The 27776-nt window shown below is 45.8% G+C and overlaps 2 protein-coding genes across 2 annotated transcripts; one reads left to right on the top strand and one right to left on the bottom strand.

Moving 5' to 3' along the window:
• Positions 1-533: 533 nt before the first annotated feature.
• C13H5orf24 (chromosome 13 C5orf24 homolog) lies at positions 534-11614 on the top strand. The gene is made up of 2 exons (XM_057787938.1): positions 534-753; positions 7352-11614. Exon 2 carries the CDS (start codon positions 7355-7357, stop codon positions 7919-7921), a length of 567 nt encoding a protein of 188 aa, XP_057643921.1. The 5' UTR covers positions 534-753; positions 7352-7354; the 3' UTR covers positions 7922-11614.
• A 10238-nt stretch (positions 11615-21852) lies between these two features.
• Positions 21853-24714, bottom strand: LOC130885546 (putative spermatogenesis-associated protein 31C1). Its single transcript, XM_057787078.1, has 2 exons — positions 24648-24714; positions 21853-23888 (listed from the first exon to the last, which is right to left on the bottom strand). The coding sequence occupies exon 2, from the start codon at positions 22900-22902 to the stop codon at positions 21853-21855; it is 1050 nt and encodes a 349-aa protein (XP_057643061.1). The 5' UTR covers positions 22903-23888; positions 24648-24714.
• Positions 24715-27776: the final 3062 nt, after the last annotated feature.

Consider the following 27776-nt stretch of genomic DNA (forward strand, 5'->3'; position numbering starts at 1 on the left):
TTGTGATTTTGATATATATACATTATCATTGTTCTTGCCTATGGAGTTTTCCAACTGTGTCTGTAAAAACTAGAAACCTCGTGGATATCAGCCCTTAACTCTTCTTCTCTTCGCTACTTCTTCTTCTTCCCCTCACTCTCCTTCTTTCTTCTGCTTATTCTTCCCCCTATTCTTCTTCTTCTCCGCGCCCTTTCACTCCACTTTCTCCCCTTGCACGAAAAATAAAGAAGATGCAGAGGTAACGTATTTGAGTTAATGTTTTACCCTCAGAAACTCGGCTGCCGCAGACATCCAATTCTGAGCCCTGAGGGGGTACTGAGGCTGGTACTCAAGGCCCCCCAATGACTGACAAATCTGGTGAGTAGATAGATGTTCTGACACCACAGGGTCGGAGTGAGAAACTCCCCTTGGCGGTAGTCTAGATCAATCCAGGCCGCGTGTCCGTCAGCGGTTTCCCCACCCCGCGCACGCGCACTCTGGCCGCGGGCCAGGCGACCGGTCTCGCGATACCAAAGCGTGCGCGTGTACGCGCGCGCGGGGCTCACGTTCCGGGGCTGTGGCGGCCTCTTCCTCCGGCGTCCCGGGCCCGCGGCGAGGACTCTTGGGAGTCGGCGCTGGCGTGGGCCTCCCCGCCGCCGCCGGCCCTCTGCCGTGGACTGGACCGGGCCGGCCGGAGCGAGCGGAGCGGGCAGGAGCTTTCCTGCCTATGGTCGGTCCCTGGGCGCGCTGAGGGCCGGGCTCCGAGCGGCCGAGGTAGGGCGCGGGGCGGCGGCGGGCGAGGGGCCCGGCGAGCGAGGCGCGGGATGCGGTGGCGGGCGCAGGCGCCTCCTTCCTCCCGAGCGGCCGGAATCCGCGGCACTTCTGCCCGGGCGCCCGCCGGCCTCGCGGGAGGCGGAAGTCACGGCGCGGGCCCCCTGGTCCGGGCTGCAGGGTGGGCGCGGGGCTGCAAACTTGTCCTCGCGCTGCGGTGATCGGCGCATCCCGGCCTCAAGGCGGTGAGCGCCTCGGCTCCAGTTAGGCTGCTGCCTTGGGGAACTGCCGCGGGGCACAGTTGAGGAGTACAGTGAAGACAAAGGACACCGTTATTTATGTTGAGTCTTAGTATCCAAACTTCCCCGGGTGAGGCCAGGAGCGGAGCAGTACCCCCAGTTATTGCCACGGCCTCTCACACACTTGTTTAGGATTATAAAATCGTATGCAATTATATATAGTGGTAGCCAGATTGTAACAAAAGTCCGACAATTTTGTGATATTTGATTTTTGGAGAGCAGAATGGGGGCTTTTGAAGCTTTGCTGTATTTACAAAGCTTCATAGGTGCCTTGCAGAGTTACTAAAAATAATTTTGTTGACCATAATGTCTGCCATATTCGAGATGCGATTGTTTCATGGAAGGACAGCAGCTTTAAAACTCCACAGTAAACCTCCAGGGAGAGCAAAACTCAGTACACCATCAGAACTAATAATTTAGTCGCAGTCCAACTCCTCGTTGACTCCCTCAAACTGTCAGTGAATCGCTTGCAAAGGTTTTTCTTCATTGGCATGTGCGTGCAAGGCCTTGGGTTCCACCCCCGGTACCACAAACAAAACAGAAAAAACAGCTGGAGCTTTTTCTAGACACACAATTTGTTCAGTAACTCCTAGCTTGCCTTCCACCCACATCTCAGAGGAATTCTCAGGACTTTCTTAAATGTAGCCTACATCATCTTAGTGAACTTTGTATGGAAAGAGTTCTATATAGTTAGCTGGATAAAAACAGCTAAGGGTGTGTACAGGTCTTGAGAGGCTGGGTCCCTGCACCTAGTCAGTGCACAGCTGGAAACCAACTCCAACTACCCACACTCACGGGTTCTTGTGCACACAAACATCACTTTTAAAAAACAGCTGACCAAACATGTTGGTTAACACCTTTACACTCATTACTTGCTTGGTGAGGCAAGAGGATTGCTGTAAGTTTGAGGTCAGCCTAGACAAAGAATGAGACCAGGTCTTAAAAACTAAAAAACAAAAGAATCATTAGCAGGCAAGTTTTGGAGTAGAAAGAAGGGGGCATTTTGAGGAACATCGTTAATGCTGAAATTTATTGTACATGTAAATATATATACAGATAAACATACACACACATACACATAAAGGTTTTCATAGTGTTGACATAGGTTGTAAGAATCTTTTTTTGGCACCAAAGCTACAGAGAAAACCTGTCTCGAAAAACCAAAAAAAAAAAAAGAATCTTTTTTTGACAGTTCCATGTGTGAGAGAAAACTCTTAACTTACTACTTTCATCTATTGCCTTCAAACTGGGAATCTCTGACGTCACCCTTCCCAGTGATAGACAGGCATGTGTGTGTGTCTTTTTTTTTTTTTTTTTTTTTTTTTTTTTAGATTTATTTATTATGTGCACAGTGTTCAGCCTCCATGTACTCCTGCAGGCCAGAAGAGGGCACCAGATCTCATTACAGATGGTTGTGAGCCACCATGTGGTTGCTGGGAATTGAACTCAGGACCTCTGGAAGAGCAGCCAGTGCTCTTAACCTCTGAGCCACCTCTCCAGCCCATGTGTGTGTGTCTTAATGTCTACATATGTGTGTGTGCTAGTATGGCCAGAAGTCAATGCCAAGGGTCTTCTTGAGGGATGCACTCTGTCTTTTTTTTTGAGACGAGATCTCCCACCAAACTTGAACCTGGAGCTTCCAGATTTGGCCGCCCAGTGGGGTTGTAGGCATCTGGTGGCAATCTACTACCTCCCCATGGGGGTTCCCATCACAGGGTGCTGTGCTTGTCACTTTGTGTGTGCTGGGGATATGAACAAGCCCAGGCACTGTGCTTAGACAGCAGCTGGCCCTTTACCAACAGCAGAGCCACTGCTGAGGTTCTTTTTCAGGAAGGGTCATTTGTTACGTAGCTTTGACTGTCCTTGAGTTTGCTGGTAGATCAGGCTACCCTTGGAATCTTTTGAGATTTGGTGGCCTCTCCCTCAGAATAAAGGTTTGTGTCACCACACCTGGCTCCAATTTCTTTTTGTGACAGCTTTGTAAATAATGACTGAAGAGGGTTCAGTTTTCTTACAGGTATGTGTGTTTCTCCTTGAGTTTAGTAGTCGCTAGTCCAAATTCATTGGCTACAAACAGCTCTTTAGATTCCTACTTAATTCATATATGTACGTATGTATATGTGATACATCTCAGATGCATTTATTAATGCCCCTTCACAAACAGCACTTAGATAAGTGTACGGCAGTGTTCCAAGTTCCCATCTAATACAGTTTGCTTACGTTTCCAGGCCGACAGGTTCATCTTCAGTGAATTCTGGAATTGGTTAAAGAGGTTCATGAGCAGGACTGGAGTCTTTCCAAGCTTGACTTCTTTGCATTACTGCTTTTGTAAACAATGAAGGTCATTAGCCCTATTCCTACCCAAATTTCCTGATGAGTCTGGGCATAGTGGGGCGTCCTGGGGACCTAGACATTTAGTATATAACTTGGAGAGAGAATATGATTGTTTCAAGAAGTACAGTACTAGCTTCTCTTCCATTTGGATAATTCATATTTTCAACAGGAAGATTTTTGTGGATATTTATGAAGTTAAGGGCTAAAGAGATACTTTTTGTTTGGTGTGATGAGGGGTTGAACCCAGGGGTCAGCACATGAACTACATCCTGCCCCAGAGGTGAATGTGCTAGACTGATGCCTGTTAGGGCAATATCTGGAGTAAATTTTGGGGGGAAAGCTGTATTCCTGACAGCTATTGGGATGCTGCTGAACACCTTCAGTATTCTATAACATGAACTGTTGACTCTATTCAGAATAGCTGAATTCCTGTTTTGGCTTTGCATTCTCCTAAAGAATATCTCTAATAGTTCACTTAAAGTCAATTCCCATGTCTTAAAAAAAGAAAAAAGGTTCATGTGTATGTGTGTGTCTGTCTGTGTGCACACACACATGTATCTGTATGTGGCTATTTGTGTTGATGCAGAGACCAGGGTGTTGAGTGTCCTGTCATTCTTTTTTTTTTTTTTTGAGGCAGGGTGACTCACTGAACCTGGGCTTTTGTTTTCTCAGTTATGCTGGAAGCCAGAAAGCTCCACTTCTGGCAGCAGGCTGGGGTTGTAGACAAGACTGGTCTGTGGATAGGTGCTGATGGCCAAACTCTAGTCCTTGCAGCTGTGCAGCAGCAGTAGTGTTAGCTGCTGAGCCATTCTCTAGCCCTGTTCCCATTTCCTTAGCAGCATGCCCTGAGGATTGTGTGCAAAGGCCTGGCCCAGAGAAAATGCTCAGAAGCTAACTTGAGGCTAATGTGTTTAAACTTAGCTTGATGGTCTCTATTTCTGATCTGAAATAGAATTGTAGCTAGTGAAGTAAAGGTTAATAGTTAGCTCATATTCGGAAAGTGACTAAAATTACTCCTTTTAGGGGCTGGAAAGATGGCTCAGTGGTTGAGAGCACTAGCAGCTCTTCCAGAGGACCTGCGCGCAAGTCCCAGCAACCACACCGTGGCTCACAGCCTTCTGTAATGAGCTCTGGCGCCCTCTCCTGGCCTGCACACATACATGCAGGCAGAACACTGTATATAATAAGTAAATCTTTTTAAAAATTACTTCTTTTGCCTGGCGGTGGTGGCGCACACCTTTAATCCCAGCACTCGGGAGGCAGAGGCAGGCGGATCTCTGTGAGTTCGAGGCCAGCCTGGTCTACAAGAGCTAGTTCCAGGACAGGAACCAAAAAGCTACGGAGAAACCCTGTCTCGAAAATCCAAAAAAAAAAAAGAAGAAGAAGAAAAGAAAAATTACTTCTTTTAATACTTTGTTTTGCTTTGACTTGTTTCATAATTTCAAGTCTGTGTTGGTTGCTCTGACCATAAGTGAGTGACTTCTCAGTGTATGTTTTTACTTCATTATTGAGCCTTTAAACTACTTGGGCAACAACTCTGTTGATTCTCAGCAAATACTTAGTTCAGTAGCATGTGCCTCTGTGGCCCATGTCCTATTTCCTTGTGCAGAATTCTATGAGCTCAGTAAGTTCCTTGATTGTGATCTCTGGGAGTAGTTGCAGTTGTATGTGCGTGAAGGACATTTCAGGAGGGACCTTAGTCTGAACTGGAGTGCATGGCTTTGTCTTTCTTTGTCATAGTGCTGCAGCCTCAAAGTCAGTGCTCATGTCAGATACAGCCTTATGTAGAAAGAGAATTATAGCAAGGTCTTCAGACAAAACAGTGACTTTTGTCTTGTTCAGGGCTCCTGTAAGCCAAGAAGACGGCATACCCTGTATGTGATCTGTTTTTTTTTTTTTTTTTTTTTTTTTTTTGGTTTTTCGAGACAGGGTTTCTCTGTGGTTTTGGAGCCTGTCCTGGAACTAGCTCTGTAGACCAGGCTGGTCTCGAACTCACAGAGATCCGACTGCCTCTGCCTCCCGAGTGCTGGGATTAAAGGCGTGTGCCACCATCGCCCGGCTGTATGTGATCTGTTTGACACAGCTTTTGTCTTTGGAGTAGATGGTATTTGACTGTTGTCCATATTTTTGTAGTTTAAGTCTTCACTGTTTGTGTATGTGCTCATCTGTTTTAGCTAATAGAAACCTTCGTTAGTTCTGTGTTGATACTGCCTTTGTTTGGATAGAGGCCATTGGAAGGGATTCTGTGCTGGGCCAAGACATTGTGTTCTTGCTGGCACTATCTGGCTTTTGAAAAGTGTAACACACACCCGGGTTCTGCATAAATAATAGATGACCATAATGACTGAGTATCCATCCTCTGGAAATTGATCGGGTTAAGAGTATACACGTGAGAGTGTACTGTAAGACTTAACATCGTTGCACATTCTAAGGCTAGGCATGGAAAATCATTTTAATAAGAGTTCTGGGTCCTTATTTTCGTTTATTTATTTAAAATCTGTTTACAATGTATAGTGTTCTGCCTGCATCGATGCCTGCAAAGTATAAGAGGGCACCACATCACATAGATGGTTGTGAGCCACCATGTATTTGCTGGGAATTGAACTCAGGACCTCTGGAAAGGCAACCAGTGCTTTTAACCACTGAGCCATCTCTCTAGCCCTTGTTTAAATTTTAAATGTGTGTGTGTGTGTGTGTGTGTGTGCGCACGCGCGTGCGTGCATTTGTGGTTGTGGTTGTCAGAGTACCACTTGTGGAAATTGACTCTCCTACCTTTTGGGTCATTGAAATTGAACTTAGAGCATCAGGCTTGGTGGCAAGTGCCTTTACCTGCTGAGCCATCTCTTTGACCCTTGTTCTGTTTTTTTACTATTCTCTTTCTAGAGTTTAATAACTTAAAAGGGAAAACCAAAGCCTATAAAATACTCATTTTTCTACTTCAGCTTTAACCAGACTATAGGTATTAAATTAGTGCTTTGAGTTATTTTTTTAAAAAATTTAGATTTTTAAGAAATTTTATGTGTCCAGGTGATGGCGCACTCCTTTAATCCCAACACTTGGGAGGCAGAGACAGGCAGAGGTCTCCGTGAACTTGAGTCTAGCCTGGTCTACAGAGAGAGTTCCAGGACAACCAGGGTTACACAAAAATAAAACCCTATCTCGAAAAATTTAAAAAAAAAAAATCAGACAAATTTATGTGTATGACTGTTTTGCCTACATGTGTGTATGTTTATCATGCATATGACCATGAGGTCAGAAGAAGGTATCAGTCCCCTGGAACTGGAGTTATGGATACTGCCACGATATGGGTGCTGGGACCTGAACTAGGGCTCACTGCAAGAGCAGCAAGTTTTTTGATAATTGCTGAGCCATTTTCCAACCTCTAATTGAGTGATCTTATGGCATCTCTGTTACTACCTGTAATTGAGAAACCCAGGACTCTCATGCTGTTTGTTTTGTGACTTTTTGCGGGGAGACATGGACAGCATTCTCTGTTTACCCTAGACAGGGCACCAACAAAGAATTCCAAGCAAGGCTAGCTTAGTGAGTCAGTTTATTAGGTTGTGGACAGATGTATGGATAACAAAAGCAGCTGTATCCCTGAACAGACTTCCCAGCATGGTCACAACTGTCCACTGGAGAGTCTTTTTCTCCCTGACTTCTTTCTTGCTTTTATAAACTTGCAGGGTGAGGGAGAGTGAATCTCCTAACTTTCTGGAGCTTTCTGATCCTTGTACATTTCCCTTATTGAATCTTCTGGGTCTCTGTCCTCTGGGAAGAAATGTTTTGGTTGGGTGGGGGTTGGGGGACTGTCATGGAACACTGCTCATGTGTGTTTGTTTAAGTGTTTTGGAGTCTACCCTATTGTCCTAATTTCAGGTAGTCTTCATAGTTGTTAAAGATGGTTTTTCCACTGGATGCTGTCATACAGATAGATATTTATACGTATTTGTCTTTATTTTTGGTAGAAAATGATGCATCCTGTCGCCGCCAGTAATCCAGCGTTCTGTGGGCCTGGCAAGCCTTCCTGCCTCAACGAAGATGCCATGAGAGCTGCTGATCAGTTTGATATATATTCATCCCAGCAAAGCAAGTACGGCCACACAGTCAGCCACAAACCAATGGTTTGTCAGAGGCAAGACCCATTAAATGACACACACTTGCAGCCTACCAGTGGCAGAAACATAGAGATAAAAGATGAACTAAAGAAAAAGAAAAACCTCAATCGATCTGGTAAGCGTGGCCGGCCTTCGGGAACCACCAAGTCAGCAGGATACCGGACCAGCACGGGCAGACCCCTGGGAACTACCAAAGCAGCTGGATTTAAGACGAGTCCAGGCAGACCTTTGGGTACAACCAAAGCTGCAGGGTACAAGGTCAGCCCAGGGAGACCTCCAGGTAGCATTAAAGCTCTGTCCCGACTTGCAGATCTTGGTTATGGCTGTGGTACTGCTGCCTTCCCTTACCCTATGATGCATAGCAGAGCAGTTCATGGGGTTCAGGAAACCAGTGGTGAAGTCAAGCCACCCAGTGAGTGAGCGAGGCAGGAGAGCATGTGCTAGGAGCAGACTGAGGTGCCCCAAAGCTTCTTGCTTTACTCTGACTTTACCACCTGGACTTCCCAGTTTTGTTTTTCTGTTTGATCTCCCTCACTCCCCACTTGATTTTCGTTTCTTTGGTTTTTGCTCAGAAGCTGCCACTAGTTGGGCAGGAGTAGTGCGTTGTACCTGTAGTGTTCAAGGTTCAGACAGTGCTCAGCTAAGTCCTTGCTTTCCCTTTGGGCCATTCTTAGTGGACGCTTCACAGGCCAGCGAACTGCCACGGTTGACTTTGAGTTGTGAGTAAACCCGGGTGTGAGGTTTACCCGAGGCTTCTAACTGACAGGGTGGAACAGCAACTAGCGAGCAGATCAAAGGGCGTGCCTGTGTGAGTTTAGAACGTCCTTGAAATAAGACACAGCTGTTTGGATGCTTTGGAATTTAAAACACAGCTTCTTATTTATTGATTCACATGAGATTAGATGATCATTATTTCTAAAACATTGTCTAATACTTGCCTTGCAGAGATTATAGTTACAGGCTATATGTTCTTCAGTTGCTTAAGAGCATATACACCATACACTACGAATAATTCATTCTTACAGCAAAATGCTTAAATACTTCATAAGCCTGCACATTATATTTAATATAGAAGAAAGAGAAACCTTAAGGTCTGCATGTAACTATAATCATTCTATTTTGTCTTTCATATACTTAGTGAGTTTCAAAATACTATATTTAAAACATTTATTACTAGTGCTCATTTAGAATGGTTTTTTAGTTTTTATGAGTAATTGTTATTATATTGCATTAGTACTTAACTGTATCTTCAGGTTTATATCTACCAAAGGACACAAATTGAGTGGTAGACTGCAGAACTGGTCTAAGAAAGCAGTTTCCTGCCTATTAAGACCCAAATACCAAGAAATATAAGAACTCAGTATGCATGTAAAATGAGTGCTGGTTAGGTTAAAAATGGCATTGTGACTCCAGGAAGACTGCTTTTCCAAAAGAAATCTCTTCTCCCTACTGAGGCTTGCTTTCAAAGTAATATAGAAAAGAGAAAAATACCGGGCACAAAGGTATAGTTACAGAGGGAAATCTTCCTTTCTGTTAAATTTTATTTATTTTGAGTTTTACATAAAATATTATGAACTTTAGAATTGAAAAGCTTCACTGGGCAGAGGTGGCACACACCTTTAATTCCAGCACGTGGGAGGCAGAGGCAGGTGGATCTCTGTGAGTTTGAGAGGTGTGCATAGTGATTTCCAGGGCAGCCAGCTCTAGGTAGAAATTTTCTCTTAACAAACAGAACAAAAAACAAAAGCTTTCACTGAACTTAAAAAATTACTTTTTTTACTTGCATTTCAAAATGCCTTTGATATTAAAATGTAGATTAAAGACTCAAAAACTTTAAAAATAATCAAAAGTATAAAAGGACACATACCCATTGGTTAGGCTTGCTCTGAGACCATATAAACTGACTTTATGTAAATGCCATGATTTAGGCCTTTCAGGAGACAAGCAGCAAACCTCAGGTGCCCCTAGGGATAGCTGACACCCAGCTGGGCTTTTGCTCGAACAATGAGAGATGTTTCATTGCTTGGGGGATCAGTGACCTCAACAGGACCAGCTTTGCACAAATAGGGAACCGTGGACAATGCTGGGTGACTGCACAACCAGCGCTATCATTCGGGCAGCTCAGTGCTTCAAGTGTTTCTTCTTGCAGAAGCCTAGAACATAAAATTTGTAATAACTTACTCAGAACAGTGTAACTTCTGACACGCACAAATACTTGCATCTTCATTGTGTGTTCATCTGGTCCCTTGAGTACCCATCATTTAGCTATTTCTGAGGATGTTTAGCAGTTGACTGCTTAGAAACCCTTGCACAGCCAGTTCCTGAAGATGGCTGCAGTATTCTGTGGAATACTGTGCACCACTGTCAGGGATTGGGCACATATTATGTGTCATAGTAAGTCCACTAACATCCTTCCAGTTTGGTTTCATTCCTGCTTTTATACCTGTTTATCCGTTTCTTTGCTGTTCCACACCTGTTCCCTTCCCCCACTCCCCAGCACATCTACTCAGTGGTGCTGTGCTGTGTGTCAGAAGACACAGTGGGTGTATTATTGTGTAATGAAATGGGACGTCAGTTTAAGGAGGGGTGTTCATAACAGTGTTGTATAGGGAGCTCTAGCCCAGGATGGGGGATGCGTGGCTGCACTGTGGATGGGTAGCATCACTTAGAAAACTGAATTTACTGTTCCTGTGAGCCGTTCCCTGGAGTATTAAGTGTGAGCGCTGGTGAACATCTGATTCTACTCCCTGCTCTCCTTGTGGACAGTTTACTAGTGCCATGCTGGAGAGACAGAGTGATGACACGAATGAAGTCTTCACATTTAAAATATTTGCTTCTACATGATCTAAAGACTGCGTTCTGCATCTTCTGTAACATGGTCTTTTGTCATGACAGACACTGAAATAGCATGTTAAACAGTTGCCTAGATGTCAGTGTATTCAGTTGGAAGAACTGCCCCCCTGTATAATTGTTCCTTAAAAGGTAAATTGCTAATTTTATACACGTGATTCTATTCTTCATAAAATAGGTTTCACTATATTAAAACTGTTTATCAGAAAATGATCTACTATGCCAGTAAGTTGTTTTACTTTTTCTTAAAGGGTATTTTAACACGCCTTATTTATTATTGTTATATAACAAGGAGTCAATCAGATGAAAATTTCATTCCACAGGTATTCCCTTGCCTAACTAATCTTTAGTATGGGGTGATTTTGATACTATCTTTGGAGTTTTGCACTGGATATTAAAAAATATATTGGCACAATATATTAAAAAATAAAATAGTAATTGGTTTAATTTTTAATATTTGGGAGCATTTTTTAAAATCAGTGTTAAAATCAGACTAATCTTTGTATTTTTAATTTAAAAAAGAAACATCTGTCAACGTGGTATTTATTAATTCTAAACTGCTGTTTGTGTGAATTTACATATATATTTTCATGAAATACGAATACTGAATTTCTTTGAGGTAAAATCTGGATCCATTTAATATGAGGTTAAGGGTGCTTCATCCAGTGTAAGAATGACCACAATGTGTTTAGATAGTGAGCTTCTTTATACTTTAAGAAGCTTTAAAAGAGCAGTTCAGGGTTGTTGATAACTTCTGTCAGTTCCTTGGCTATATGCAGTAAGCTTTTATAATCCGTCACAGTAATAAATTCACAACAGTCTTGGGCATAAAAAGTTTGGATGCCCTTTTGCTCTGTCTGTTATAATGTCATTGACTTCGCTCAAACTCTAAGATGTATCTTAATCCTTTTCTTTCTCCCTTTTCCAAGTAGACAGATCTGTGTTCTCACATTTTTGAGAATTCTGTAGCAAGTCAATTGTGTGATTTAATCAGGCCACTCTGATTCTTTGATTCACAATTTCCTTTTTCCACAGACAATTATTAAGCAAATAATTACCATTTAACTGATAATAAGCACGTTGTCCTCTGCTGTAAAAAGTCTGAATAGATACTGTGTATGTTTAATGTCCATGAACTTGAGCTACTCGTGTGCAATTATGTGTATGGGAATGGAGTAGTGTTCATGATTTGTATCTGCATCATCATATGGATGTATATTTATTAATAAAGTCATCACTTTAAAACCAGCTGTTTACTGCTTTATTTTTTTCATTAATTTATTTTATATTTGGCGGTAGGGGATCGTGTGCATGCCACATTGTGCGCATGGAATCAGAAGACAACCTTTGGGAGTTGGTTCTCTCCACTCAGGTGGTCAGGCTTTGTGGTAGCTGATGTGGGATTCCCCTCTGTATGCTGTGATTACCAGTGGTGAATAAAGAAACTGCCTTGGCATTTGATAGGGCAGAACTTGATACGGTAGGTGGAAAAAACTAAACTGAATGCTGGGAGAAAGGAGGCAGAGTCAGAAGCCATGTAGCCCCCTGCCAGAGATGGATGCAGGACGGAACTTTACCCGGTAGGCCACAGCCACATGGCGATAAGTAGATTAATAGAGATGGATTAGTTTAAGATATGAATTAGCCGGAAATATGCTTAAGCTATTGGCCAAACAGTATTGCAAATAATACAGTTTCTGTGTGATTATTTTGGGGCTGAGCAGTCGGGAACTAACTAGCGGCCTTTCCTTTCAACAGGCACCTGTGGTACTTGGCCCTGCTTTGTTTCTTAGCACAGTAGAGAAGCCGTACGTGCTAAACTTTGATTTGTTGGTAGTGTGTGTGTGTGTGTGTGTGTATATATATATATATATATATAGAGAGAGCATTCTAATCTGTCTTTCTTTACCCATTTTTTAATATATAGTATATATTTGTTGAAAGGTTCCTGTTGTAATAAGCGGTGGGGCTGTGTCCCCCGCACCCGGCTGCCTGCATGGCTTTACCCGAAATAATTACACGGAAACTGTATTTTTTTAAACACTGCTTGGCCCATTAGTTCCAGCCTCTTATTGGCTAGCTCTTACATATTGATCTAACCCATTTCCAATATTCTGTGTAGCACCACAAGCTGGTGGCTTACCAGGTAGGATCTTAACCTGCGTCTGTGTCCGGCGGGAGAATCATGGTGACTCACTGACTCAGCTTCTTTCTCCCAGAATTCTGTTCTGTCTACTCCGCCTATCTTAATTCTACCCTATCAGAGGCCAAGCAGTTTCTTTATTAATTAACCAATGAAAGCAACAGATAGAAAGATGACCCTCCTCCATCAGGTTCCTGTACCCCAGTAAGCTCTGCTGACACAGCCAATTAGACTGAGCTGAATTAAGAATTAATAAATCCAGGTTTAATCTGAGCAAAGCATTTCCGGGTAGCCCCAGGGGATGAAGAGAAACCCATGATAGAAAGCCATATGGCAGGTTGGGGGGCCTCGTTTTAAACAACCTGGATGCATGGTTCTGGGCTTCTCCAGGGAAGGAGCCAGCTGAGAGAGAACACGCTTCCTGTCTGTGCTTATAGTACTTCAGATCACACCCTAATAGACTGGTACTTCAAAAACTATTGGCTGAATAAACTCCTACAACGGGGCTTTTTCAGGGGCGGGGTCTGGAAGGGCAGCTTCAGGGAGCTACTACTTGGCATGCTTGAAGATGGGGTCTGGAATGCTCCCCCCCCCCAAGCTGGAGATTCCAAACATTGTATTTCATTGGGTTTTCATTATTGGGGCTGGAGAGAGATAGCTCGGTGGTTAAAAACAATTACTGTTCATTAAAAAGATATAATTTGGTTTTTCAAGCTAGAGTTTCTCTGTGTAACAGTGGCTCTCAGCCTTCCTAACGCGGTGACCCGTTAACAGTTCCTCATGGTGTAGTGACCTCCAACTGAAAATGATTTTCATTGCTACTTCATAACTGTAATTTCGCTACTGTTATGAATCGTACTGTAAACATCTGATATGCAGGATGTCTGATATTCATCCCTTGTGAAAGGGTCGTTTGATCTCCCAAAGTGTCGTAACCCTCAGGTTGAGAACCACGAGCCTAGGACTTTTGAGACTTTGTTTGCTGCCTCATAGCCACTTTCTGGGCTCCCTTCACAACAGTGGGACATCCAGAGGCCTCGGGGCAGAGGTGGACAGGGTCCTTGCCCTCTCTGACAGGTCTGTGGCTAGCAGAGGACAGAGTCATGTGTTGGAGGTGTGAGGTCCTGGACTGTGTCTGCTTGCATGATTCATAGCGTATCTGGGCTGAGGTGGGCGCGAGACTGCTGCCCACTGAGCATTTGGGGACAGCCATCGCGTCCCCAGTTCGTGCTTGTGAGTCCTTGCAGCGCAGAACTCTTCAGCTGATCAGTGAGGGGAGCTGATCCTATGGCTGAGTACTCATTCGCTTTAGTCTTTCGGAGGCTGCGCATAGGCGAGAAATCCCAGCTGAGAATTTCCAACATTCGCCAGGCTGCCCGGGTCATTACTTTTTGTCTCTCTTGTGGGGACAACCTACCTGCCGAACAAATAAGTCTTCTTCGATTTGTCTCCTACCCATTTCCCGCCAAGAGTTCTGTTGGAGTCTTTCCTGGCCACTCCCCCTCTGCTCCCCAGCCACAGAACCCCGTTCCCAGAGCTCTTATTGATAACACTTCTCCTCCCCTTCTCCTCCCATCTTAGTCCTCACAGATGTTCTTACAGACAAACCTACAAACCTCTTTTTCAGTGGGTGGGGTGAGAGGTTGACACAGGGTCTCTCTACGCATTCCTGGCTGTCTTAGAACTCGTTAGGTAGATCAGGGTGGCCTTGAACTCACAGAGAGCCACCTGCTGTTGTCCACCCCGAAGTTCTGGGATTAAAGGCGTGTAACACTTTACCTGGCCACACTTCTTGCTTGTATCTTAGACTTGGATGAGAGCCTTGCACGTCTTTTTGTGCTTCTGCTTCATATAAATGACAAGTCCTCAAACTTGGAGCCACGTCCTCATATCTAAGGATGGTGTCTTTGTACTTCCTCCTTACAGTTCTCACTGACACAGCTCTGCCCGTGGCAGGTGCTGGGTAGTGAGTTTCTAACTGATAATATAACAAGTCTTATTCATTCTTTGAGGATTTCTTACAGTGTATTTTTATCACACTCTCCCTTTCCCCACCTCCTTCTCGATCCATCCCCACCTCCTTAACCCGTCCAGCCTTCATGTTCTTGCTTCTCCCTCTCTCCTATTACAGCCCCCCCGCGCCCCCACCCCACTCACCTCCTCTCCTTCACCACCCCCCACTCCCCAGCCTTCTGAGTCTAGTTTGTGTTTCCTGATCACTACTGGTTGTGAGGCCTGCCCTGGAGTGTGGTCGGTATACCAGGTATTACAGCACTAAGGATGCCTGACTCTCCCCGTCCCAGCAGCCATCAGAAGCTACGGGTGGGGCTTTGTGCACCCCCGCGTTGGGCGTTTGTATATCTTGAGCTTACACGGATCTTGTGTATGCTGTCATAACTGCCGTGAGTTCCCGTGTGCAGTTGCCCTGATACCTTGTAAAACACAGTTTCCTTGAGGTCCTCCACCATTATTGACTCTGCACCCTTTCCTCCCCACTCTTCCACAAAGACCCACGGGCCTTGGGGTGGGGAGGGGTTACCATGTAGACATCCCTTTTTCTCTCAGTCTCTGCATCTTGACCTTAGCTGGTGACTTTTGTGAGGAACTCTGGTAACCAAAAAGGTGGGAGAAGAGATTGAACTTCCTTGGCTATCAGGCTGATTGACCCAGCTCCACTCGCAATGCCCTGACACGAAAGAAGAGGTGGAGGCAGCTTGGGTTTACAAGTTTCCTGGAAGCCAAGGGTGGAAGCTGAGTGATTGGCCCAGGTCACGAGTCCGACCTCCAGGGGCTGGAGGTGTTCCGTGTTGCATGCTTGTTCCACATTTAACCTGCTCGAATGTAATTGGGGCTATTTTTAAGCATTAAAACATTCCAGCCAAAAGATTTCTATGAATAGCGGGCGGAGACAGACCGGCGGGCCTACGCACGCGGTGGAGACAGACCGGCGGGCCTACGCACGCGGCGGGCCTACCGCGCCGGGCGGAGACAGACCGGCGGGCCTACGCACGCGGCGGGCCTACGCACGCGCCGGGCGGAGACAGACCGGCGGGCCTACGCACGCGGTGGAGACAGACCGGCGGGCCTACGCACGCGGCGGAGACAGACCGGCGGGCCTACGCACGCGGCGGAGACAGACCGGCGCCCAGACGCGGCAGAGACTGGCGGATGTGGGATACTCCAAGCATGAAACAGTGAGGCCCACACTGAGCAGATCGTCCCACTACAATTAAAACAAGTAGGTTTCTTGGGGCCTAACCTGCAGATTGGGAGGCCTTTTATTGGCGAGATCCACTGGCCTGTCCCTGAAGACACTCCTGGGTGGGGAGAGTGTTCTTGGCCCACGGCGGGCCACAGGAAACGGAGCAGGGGCATTCCCAGACCTCCTTGACCCCTCAGTTAGTCTGTGAGGGCTGGTCCCCTCTGCCGGTGCTGCACCTCCTCTGCTGCGACCTCTCTCTTCCTGGCCCATCCCAGCTTGCACCCAGGGGGCCCTCTTCACTCTCCCTCCCTTGCGCGGGGCTGTGGGATCATGGCCTGTTTGGGCTCTGGGCCGGGAGCTCGGGACAGAGGGCAGCGAGAGTTTCTCTGTTTTGGTGGCTAGCCCACAGAGTGGTGGGTCTTTTGTTGGCGGGATCCCTGGCGAACGGGGAGCCTGGCCCTGTTCCTGGAGACCCGTCTGAGTGGTGAGAAGGATCTTGGCCCGCGGTGGGAGACAGGAAACGGAGCGAGGGCATCTTGTAAGCAAGGCCCCTGGCCCAGCAGGGAAACCTGATCCTGCTTTAAAAGACCCATTAGATAGCATCAATAGGAGGAGATGGGCAGGCGCCAAGGCAGGAATTCACCTAACAATCTGAAAAACAACATGAAAACACCAGAACCCAATGATCTTACATCAGAAGGACTTGAACACCCTAACACAGAAGAAGTGGAAAAAATTGACTTTATGAAAGCAATAGAGTCCCTTAAACAACATGTAAAAAACGCCCTTATAGAAATGGATGAGAAGTATAACAAAAAGTTTGAAGAAATGAGTAAATATGTGAATGATACCCTGGGAAACCAAGAAAAAACGATCAAACAAGTAATGGAAACAGTTCAAGAATTGAAAATTGAAATGGAAGCGAGGAAGAAAACACAAACTGAGGACCAGCTGGATATGGAAAATCTAGGTCAGCGAGCAGAGACTACAGAATCAAGCATAATCAATAGAATACAAGAGATAGAAGAAAGAATCTCAGATTCTGAGGACACCATAGAGAAAATAAATGCACTGATCAAAGAAAACAGCAAAGTCAACAAATTCTCATCACAAAACATTCAGGAATTATGGGACACAATAAAAAGACCAAACCTAAGAATAATAGGGATACAAGAAGGAGAAGAGTCACAACTCAAAGGCACAGAAAATATTTTTAACAAAATTATGGAAGAAAACTTTCCCAACCTAAAGAATGAAATTCCTTTGAATATTCAAGAAGCATACAGAACACCAAACAGACTGGACCAAAGAAAAACATCCCCTCGCCATATAATAATCAAAACACAAAATATACAGACTAAAGAAAGAATATTAAGAGCTGCAAAGGAAAAAGGGCAAGTAACTTATAAAGGTAAACCGATCAGACTTACACCTGACTTCTCTATGGAAACCATGAAAGCCAGAAGGTCTTGGATAGAGGTACTGCAGAAACTAAGAGACCACGGATGCAAACCCAAACTACTATACCCAGCCAAGCTATCGTTCACTATCAATGGAGAAAACAAGACATTCCAGGATAAGAACAAATTTAAACAATACGTAGCCACAAATCCAGCTCTGCAGAAAGTAATAGAAGGAAAATCACAACCCAAGGAATCCAACATGGCTAACACTGCCTACAATGACTCAGGCATCTAGCGACCCTTCACTAGCTCAACTCAAAGAAGGGAGTCACACAAACTCTACTACCAAAAACAATAGGAATAACTGGAGCAAACAACCACTGGTCATTAATATCACTTAATATTAATGGTCTCAATTCACCTATAAAAAGGCACAGGCTAAGAGACTGGATACGAAAACAGGATCCAACATTCTGCTGTTTGCAAGAAACACATCTCAACCACAAAGACAGGCATCTACTTAGAGTAAAGGGTTGGGAAAAGGTTTTTCAAGCAAATGGTCCTAAAAAAAAAGCAGGTGTGGCCATACTAATATCTAACAAAACGGACTTCAAACTAAAATCAATCAGAAGAGATCGAGATGGACACTTTATACTCATAACAGGAACAATTCGTCACGATGAAGTCTCAATCCTGAATATCTACGTTCCTAATATAAAAGCACCCACGTATGTAAAAGAAATATTACTAGAACTTAAGGCAGACATTAAACCACACACACTAGTAGTAGGAGACTTCAACACACCTCTCTCACCAATGGACAGGTCAATCAGACAGAAGCCTAATAGAGAATTAAGAGAATTGTTGGAGGCAATGAAGCAAATGGACTTAACAGACATCTATAGAACACTCCACCCAAATAGGAAAGAATATACCTTCTTCTCTGCAGCTCATGGAACCTTCTCAAAAATTGACCACATACTCGGAAACAAAGGAAACCTCTACAGATACAAAAAAAATATCAGTGTCCACCTGTGTCTTATCAGATCACCACGGATTAAAGTTAGAAGGCAACAACAATGCTACCCCCAGAAAGCCAACAAACTCATGGAAACTGAACAGTCAACTACTGAACCACACCTGGGTCAAGGAAGAAATTAAGAAAGAAATTAAAGACTTCCTGGAATTTAATGAAAATAAAGAGACAACATACTCAAACCTATGGGACACGATAAAAGCAGTGCTAAGAGGAAAGTTCATAGCACTAAGTGCCCACTTAAAGAAAACGGAGAAAGCATACATTGGGGACTTAACAGCACACCTGAAAGCTCTAGAAAAAAAGAAGCAGACGTGCCCAGGAGGAGTAGAAGACTGGAAATAATCAAACTGAGGGCGGAAATCAACAAAATAGAAACACAGAAAACAGTCCAAAGAATCAATGAAACAAAAAGCTGGTTTTTGGAGAAAATCAACAAGATCGACAAACCCCTATCCAAACTAATTAAACGACAGAGAGAGAACACGCAATTAAATAAGATCAGAAATGAAAAGGGGGACATAACCACAGACACAGAGGAAATTCAGAGAATCATTAGATCTTACTACAAAAGCCTGTATGCCACAAAACTGGAAAATGCAAAAGAAATGGACATTTTTTTAGATAAGTACCATATACCAAAGCTAAACCAAGAACAGGTGAACGATCTAAATAGACCAGTTAGTCGCGAAGAATTAGAAACTGTTATCAAAAATCTCCCTTCCAAAAAAAGCCCAGGACCAGATGGTTTCAATGCCGAATTCTACCAGACCTTCCAAGAAGAGCTAATACCTATACTTCTTAATGTATTTCACAATATAGAAACAGAAGAGTCATTACCAAATTCCTTTTATGAAGCTACAATTACCCTGATACCAAAACCACACAAAGAGCCAACCAAGAAAGAGAATTACAGGCCTATCTCACTCATGAACATTGATGCAAAAATCCTCAATAAAATACTAGCAAACCGAATCCAAGAACACATCAGAAAAATTATCCATTATGATCAAGTAGGCTTCATCCCAGAGATGCAGGGCTGGTTCAACATACGCAAATCTATCAATGTAATCCACCATATAAATAAACTGAAAGAAAACAACCATATGATCATTTCACTAGATGCTGAAAAAGCATTCGACAAAATTCAACACCCCTTTATGATGAAGGTCTTGGAGAGATTAGGGATAAAAGGATCATACCTAAAAGTAATAAAAGCTATCTACAGCAAGCCGACAGCCAACATTAAATTAAACGGAGAAAAACTCAAAGCCATCCCACTAAAATCAGGAACACGACAAGGATGTCCACTCTCTCCATACCTCTTCAATATAGTGCTTGAAGTTCTAGCAATAGCAATAAGACAACATAAGGGGATCAAGGGGATTCGTATTGGAAAGGAAGAAGTTAAGCTTTCGTTATTTGCAGATGATATGATAGTATACATAAGCGACCCAAAAAACTCTACCAAAGAACTCCTACAGCTGATAAACACCTTTGGGAATGTGGCAGGATACAAGATCAACTCCAAAAAATCAGTTGCCTTCCTATACACAAAGGATAAGGAAGCAGAGAGGGAAATCAGAGAAGCATCACCTTTCACGATAGCTACAAATAGCATAAAATATCTTGGGGTAACTCTAACCAAGGACGTGAAAGATCTATTTGACAAGAACTTTAAGTCTTTGAAGAAAGAAATCGATGAGGACACCAGAAAATGGAAGGATCTCCCTTGCTCTTGGATTGGGAGGATCAACATAGTAAAAATGGCAATTCTACCAAAAGCAATCTATAGATTCAACGCAGTTCCCATCAAAATCCCATCAAAATTCTTCACAGATCTGGAAAAGACAATAATCAACTTTATATGGAAAAACAAAAAACCCAGGATAGCCAAAACAATCTTATACAATAAAGAATTGTCGGGAGGCATTACCATCCCTGACTTCAAACTCTATTACAGAGCTACAGTGTTGAAAACAGCTTGGTATTGTCATAGAAACAGAAAAGTTGACCAATGGAATCGAATAGAAGACCCTAGCTTTAACCCACAAACCTATGAACACCTGATTTTTGATAAAGGAGCTAAAAGTATACAATGGAAAAAAGAGAGCATCTTTAACAAATGGTGCTGGCAAAACTGGATGTCAGCCTGTAGAAGAATGAAAATAGATCCATATCTATCACCATGCTCAAAACTCAAGTCTAAATGGATTAAAGACCTCAATATCAGTCCAAACACACTGAACCTGATAGAAGAGAAAGTGGGAAGTACTCTACAACACATGGGCACAGGAGAACACTTCCTACGTACAACCCCAGCAGCACAGACATTAAGGGCATCATTAAATAAATGGGACCTCCTGAGACTGAGAAGCTTCTGTAAAGCAAAGGACACTGTCACTAAGACAAAAAGGCAACCCACTGACTGGGAGAAGATCTTCACCAACCCCACAACAGACAAAGGTCTGATCTCCAAAATATATAGAGAACTCAAGAAAGTAGACCGTAAAGGGCTAATCAACCCAATTAAAAAATGGGGCACTGCGCTGAACAGAGAATTCTCAACAGAAGAAGTGCGAATGGCCAAAAGACATTTAAGGACATGCTCAACTTCCTTGGCGATTAGGGAAATGCAAATCAAGACAACTTTAAGATACCATCTTACACCTGTCAGAATGGCTAAAATAAAAAACACCAATGATAGCCTTTGCTGGAGAGGTTGTGGAGAAAGTGGTACACTCATCCATTGCTGGTGGGAATGCAAACTTGTGCAACCACTTTGGAAAACAGTATGGCGGTTTCTCAGGAATTTCGGGATCCACCTACCCCTGGACCCAGCAATACCACTCTTGGGAATATACCCAAGAAATGCCCTATCATACAACAAAAGTATATGCTCAAAATCAAAATCAAAATCAAAAGAGGATTTTTGTCTGCAAGAGTTGCAGCTGTGGATATCAGTACGAAGTCCCATGTTGAGCAGCACAGACTGAGACCCTCTGAGAGCCTTTGTCCTGGGGACAGGTCTCAGGCTCCACCTGGGGACAGGTCTCAGGCTCCAGGTTCTGCTCAGAGGCCACATGTGGCCACCACTAGTCTCCCGCAGCACAACTTGGAAGTGAAGGTGAAGGAGCTGAAGGGGCGTAGGACCAGGGATAGGGCCTGGGCGCAAGTGTAAGGAGACGCAGTTCTCCTTCAGAAAACCTGACATCTGGAACTAAGCCAGGAAGACCAGGATGGGTGCTTAACGCTGAACCACGAACACCCAGGGAGGTAGGCTATGGATTCTGATGGAAACTTGAATTCCTTCCACCCCAGGGTCCCCGCTTTCCCATGACCGTGTCCTCTCCTTTCCAGGGTCCTAGCTCAGGCACTGCCCCAGGCAGCCACTCTCCTTCAACAATAGGGGAGTAGAAAGACAAAGGAAGACACCCCCCTAGGAGCTCACCTCACCCCCCCAGGAGCTCACCACACCCCCTAGGAGCTCACCACACCCCCCTAGGAGCTCACCACACCCCACAGGAGCTCACCACACCCCGCTAGGAGCTCACCACACCCCCCTAGGAGCTCACCACACCCCCCTAGTTCTCCAACTTCAGCTTCAGTTCCCTAACCAACAGCCTCTTAAAGTCCAGCACTACCGGATCTTTAGGAAGCTGCACCCTTGATGGGTTGTGCTCTGTGGCCAGACTGGAGGCTACTTTATTCCTGTCTTCATCCCCCTCTGTGGAGCTTGCCACTAGAAGCAGACCCCAACAGGAGCGTGCTCACCTCCAGGGCCCTGAGGATCTCATTGAGCATACTCCGTATTATCTTGTACATTGGGTTTCTCTCCACCTTCTGGTCGCCTTTGGGGATTTCTGGGTGAGAAGACGAGCTTGCCATTTCATTCTTCGATTCAGACTCAGCCACTTGGTCCTTCACGGGCGGCTCCTGTCTAGGTCTACTGTGTGGTTCAGCATCGTCCTGACTTGTGCTGTCCACATTGCTGGGTCTGTCTCCCTCGGCTGTCTGGACCGTCTCTGTAACCTCATAAGCAGGGCTGGAGTGTGATTGTCTGAGGGGCTCCCCTCCCTCGCCGTCCACATGTGGGATGGAGAGGGGAAGTTGGTCTATGATGGAGGCTGAGTTTGCTGAGGCTCTTTCTGTCTTGTCTTCATGGAAAAGGTTAGAGCTTCCTCTGAGGGGAGGGGGGGAGGTATTTTTCAAATCCAGCTCAGAAGTACTGTTGGAATGGGAGGGGCAATCAGACTGAGGAAGGGGCCATGTTTTAGCTTCTCTCAACATATAGCATTTTATGGATTCGATGACTTTGAGGGGGAGGTCCCACTTCTGACTCATTCGGAACCTGATAAGATGGGTTTCTAGTACCTTCTGTATCTTGTGGTTGAGAAAAGGTATGCTGGGAATCGTAGTATTGCAGGAAACATTTCTCAGTGCATTCCAGGGAGGCAAATCTTCAGCCAGCCATGAACAGCACACCTGGAGTGGGATCCGACCCATTGTGATCTGCCGGAGCTTTATGTTCATGTGTGACCTAAGAATGCTTCTCGTTTGCCTATGGTCCAAGCTCTTCCTTATGATGAACTGCTGGCATTCCAAGCCAGTCCTGGAGTGGCACGCACAATTCTGCTCTTTCTTGGGTACAGCGCTGAGATTGTTCAGGACATAACACTCCGAGATCACTTGTGGGTTGTCTAGGAGGCACCTTCCTAAAATTTGGCTGAGATTCTTGGCTACATTTTTTCTCAGCTGAGGCTGCATTGAAGCCTGCTCACAGAAACTCTCTGACTGGCTCGGTTCTCCAGTCCTGATGTCACTGCAGTTCTGGCTCCAGTGTACGGAGCGTTGAGGTTTAGCACATCTGCAGCCACGGGGAGATGTTCCTGTTGGCTTCGACTGAGGGTTCACCACTTCCGGGACACCTGTCCTAATGCAGGGCTGATAGCGCCATGATGGGATGGGGCTGTGTGGTCCATAGGGCTCCAGGTTGTTCTGAGGTTCACTGTTGAAATGAAAATGGCCAGTCCTGGGGATGGAGACATAGGCCTGTGAAGGCTGGCTGACCGAGGGAAAGCTGGGAACTAGAAGACCAAAGACATGTTCATACTGACATTCAGGGACCACGCGTCATAAGCTAGCTGGATGATTCTGCAACAAATGGTATTGAGGATGTCCACTTCCGCTTAAGACTTCAGAGACAGTCCTGGTCTGCAGTGTTTGGAGAGGACTTCCATGGGGCACAGATGATTGTATGGGAGAGTGTGGAGGTTGCATAGGAGCCCGAGGATGGACAGGAGAGAAAGGGACAGTCTGTGGCTGAGGATGTACAAAGGTGGGGGCACTGGGAGGGGCTGGGGAAGGGCTGGAGATCCGTGGTCCAGTACTGGGGCTGGGCCAGCCTTACAGACCCCGTTAAACAACACAAGGTGAGGTTCTAGTGAATGGCTGCCCAGGGGCACCGGGAGAGTGGCCACGATGGACTCGCTGTGCAGGGAGCAGAGACCCCAGAAGTGTAGACTGTGCTGCGGTTGGCCCAAGTCTTTCCCTGGGGCCTTCACACACAGAGGCTCTTCAGAGATCCCCAACTGTCCAGCTTCCCCTGTGAGATTCCAGTGAGTTTTTGGGCCTGGGGCGTCCTGCCCCGGTACCTTCCACGGGGGTGTGAGTTGATATTCTGACCCCTCGGAGCCCCGAAAATGTGTCACCCTGCTCTTCTCTCATTGCCATTTCATTTGTGTCTACGATTCCTGTATGTGAAGGACAAAGAAAGAAATAAGGCCTGGTCCTGTTTCCAATCCCCAACCCAGGGAAACTTTCTCTGTGAAGAGCCACAGTGAGACAGTCTCGTATGGTGTGCTCTGGGGAGGAGTGCGGGGAACGGCTGCATTTGAACAACAAGAAAAGACAAAATGATCCAGTCCAATAACTGAATCACCTTTTTGAGTGTGAAGCACTTTCAGGGAGGGAGGGTGTGCAGTCGAGGTAAGGAATGCTCACTGGAAAGGTCAAACTCCAGGGGAGGAGTGGGCTCTAGTGTCAGAGAGCTACTCGGTGGTCAGAGTGGAAGCATTCCCCGAGGAGGTCCCCTGGTTAGGGGACAGGATAGAGGAGAAAGTAGGAAAAGACTCAGGCAGAGGGCCTAGCTCTGGGGTTCCAAGAAGGGCCAGGGAGGTCGTGCACAGCCACAAGAGCTAAGGAAGCCAAAGGGACCAGAGATGGGGCATTTGTGCTGGTCAGGCACAGCAGGTGACTGACCTCAGCAGGACACCTTAGTTCCTGCAAGTAGCTGCTGTCACAATGCCCACCCACAAAGTGCACATGGAAGGACCAACACAAGGGACAGAAGGCCATGGTGGCCCATCTTAGGTGGGATGATGACCTGAGGCCTGTCATAGTCTGTCATATCTCTGACCCAGCCACTATCCCTTCCAGGACCAGGACCGGCTGCCCTGAGCACCCACGGCACACAGCCGTGTTACAAGGGGAACAAGGATAAAGACAAATACTTAAGTTATCTTCCAGAGCAGACAGCCTCTCCCCTTCTTCTGTTTCTCTCTGGAAAGCTCTCCAGTCTGGGAAATAAAAACAGTAGTTTCTATGTAATTGTAAATCTCAGTCGTCGATGTGGTAGGATTTACCATCCTTAAACAAACCCCTGTCGTGTCTTCGAGGCACTTTCTACATTAGGCTAAGGACATTGGAAGAGCCACACTCCACGGCAGCACTGGTGTAATATGTTTTAGTAAATAAGGCTTGCCTGAGGATCAGCGAGCAAAGCAGCCACACACTAAGCAGTCAGCCATAGAGGCCAGGCAGTGGAGGCACACACCTCTAATCCCAGGACTCAGGAGATAGAGGGAGACGATTATCTGTGAGTTCAAGGCCACCCTGGGCTACACAAAATTGAATCTATCTAAAAGAGAAACAGAGCTCACACAAAGGTGATCCTAGCACTTGGGATCACATGCCTTTAATCCCAACACTAGGGAGGTGGAGACAGGAGCATATGGCTGGGCAGAGAGGAGAATACATAGGGGAGAAGACAGGACCTTAGTGAAATGTTGAGTTTGAGGATTCGTGGAGACAGGTTCTCACCCTTTCCGTCTGAAGATTTGGTAGAGGTAAAAGGTCTCTCTAGTGGTTGACTGCTTTGCTTTTCTGATCTTCAGCTTGAACCCCAATATCTGTCTCTAGGTTTTTATTATTCTTGTTCACTCTGGTTGACGGGCTGGGGTCATAGGAGAGAATAAGCCGACAGCTCTCATGTATCAGTGCTTCCTGGCTGCAGATGTGTCGTGAGATATTTGACTGCACTGGGAATCTCTGAGACTGTGTCAGTCAGACTAACCTTGGATCAGGCTAATTTCCTGATCCAGTGACTGGTCGATGAGAATTAGCCATAAAGAATACGAAGGACCTGGGAAGACAGGAAGGAGAAGGAAACTTGCAGGCCTTTTTGGTTTGGGACAGCGTGGAAAGAGGTTCTCTTGCAGGGTCTATGGCCAAAAGGGAAGGTCAGCAGGTTGCTTCTCAGCTTCTCTGATCTAGCAGGTTTTCAGCCCAATGTCTGACTCCTGAGACTGTGCTGGTAAATAGGACAAGTTAGGTAAACACAACAGATGCAATAAGTCACACCGAGTCCCTGCTGCCATGACTTCCCCTCCAGGATAGAGTGTACCTTTGAACTATAAACCAAAACAAACTCTTCCTCCAAGTGGCTTTGGTCAGGGCATTTCATTGTGGCAACATCAAAAGTAGGTAATACAGAAATGAAGACTGAGACATAGACTCTACGGGAGTCCTTTGATGGTGAGCACAGATATTTGAGTACTCGGGAACAAACCACATGATGTCAGGAGACGGACGTCATGACTCCAAGCAGCCAATAGACCTGGTTAAACCTCTCCCGAGCAGAAAGGAGAAGGACCCAGTGCCGAGGTACATTGTTCCAACTACTGCATTTGTTCCTGTTCTGTTGCCGTGATAAAACGCCATGGCCCAAGCAGATTGGGCTTACAGTTCCAGAGAGTTAAGAGCCCACTGGCCACAAGAGCGGCTGACAACTCACATCTGGAGCCTCTGGCAGGAAGCAGAGGGAACAAACTTAAAATGAGGTGGGTCTGAGATCTCATAGCCTGTCCCCAGTGACAACCCCCCCCCAACAAGGCCACACCCCCTAAGCCTTCAAACACCACCACCACCTAGAAACCAAGCACTCAAATGCCTGTGACTACGGGGGTCACCGGGGCTCTGAGGCTTGCTCAGATGTGAACCTGTAAGCATTTTTTCTGAGAACTCCTCTTTGAGAGGCATTGTGTCTAGCAAGTGACATTGTCAGATCATGGGCCCGGAAACTCGTGGAAGAACAGGAAGGGGCATCTTGAGGGGCTCAGGTCAGACAGGAAGAACCTTGGCTTTAAGTGTTAATGGTTTTTTTTTTTTTTTTTTTTTTTTTGGTCTTCTCTTGGTTCTGCTCTGATATTAAGTATATAAGAATGTGGGCAGCAAGACAGGGTTTCTCTGTGTAACAGTCCTGGAACTAGCTCTTGTAGCTCTTGTAGACCAGGCTGGCCTCGAACTCACAGAGATCCGCCTGCCTCTGCCTCCCGAGTGCTGGGATTAAAGGCGTGCCCACCCGGCAACTTGTTTCTCTTCTACATCTATTATCCATGAACACTGACTTCAAGTACCAGTTTCATTCTTATTAACTTTGAAAGACAGTCATTTTTAACTGTTCTTTCTTTGGGAAACTAAAGGAGTTTGCGCGGTCACATTCCAGGCTCTTAGCTCCTGGTCCTCTACTCCAGGCATGGTTCAGGCCGGCAGCCACAGCTCAGGACCTCTGGAAGTTCTATGTTTTGGGGACACAGGTTTTGCTCAGAGGCCCTTAGGGACCTCATCTGCTGCCCAGCTTAGGAAAGGCCTGGTGAAGGGCAATGAGAGTGAACAGGGCAGATTAAAGGATTGGGGACACTGCTCTTTAGGAAACTCACCATCTGGAAAGAAGTCAGTGAGACCCCAAATCAGTGCTTGACCCTAGATCATGGGACTTCACTTACACTCAGAGAGGTAGGCTGTGGGTCCAGATGAGAACCTTGGTTCTCCTTGAATCCCAGCCCTACCAGGCCTCATGCCCTAGGGCAGCCGTGTTCTCTCCTCTCCTCGGCATCCCCCTTCAGACATCTCTCTGCGACAGCCAAACTCTTTACAGCCCTCCAATAATACGAGGACAGAAATGGGACACATCAGTAGAGAATAATCTATAGGGCTCACCTTTCTGAGGTCTTGGCGTTTCCACGTGTTCTGTACACCAGGCACAGGAGAAGCAGCCCCTGCGCTCAGGAAGGGACGGTGGATCAGCATCCAAGAGAGCCCAACCGCGGTCCAGTGGCGGTATTCAGAAAGGAGAGGACCTTCTCCATCGTGTGAGTCGCTAGGCTGCCGAGGCAGCTGAGAGCTGAGGCTGCCTGGGCCTCGCTCTAGTCAGGTCTGCATCACAGAGCAGGGCAGAGTCATAGAGGGTGAGGGCAGGGAGGAGGGTGAGCCCTTAGCCCCTCCCTATCCCCTAAGTCCCAGCTTGAGAAGAGAAGAGCTTGCTGTTCTCTTTCCCACCCCATATTCCTCACTTTGGGTTC

Source organism: Chionomys nivalis, chromosome 13, assembly GCF_950005125.1.
Source record: "Chionomys nivalis chromosome 13, mChiNiv1.1, whole genome shotgun sequence".
In the NCBI taxonomy this organism is placed as follows: Eukaryota; Metazoa; Chordata; class Mammalia; order Rodentia; family Cricetidae; genus Chionomys; species Chionomys nivalis.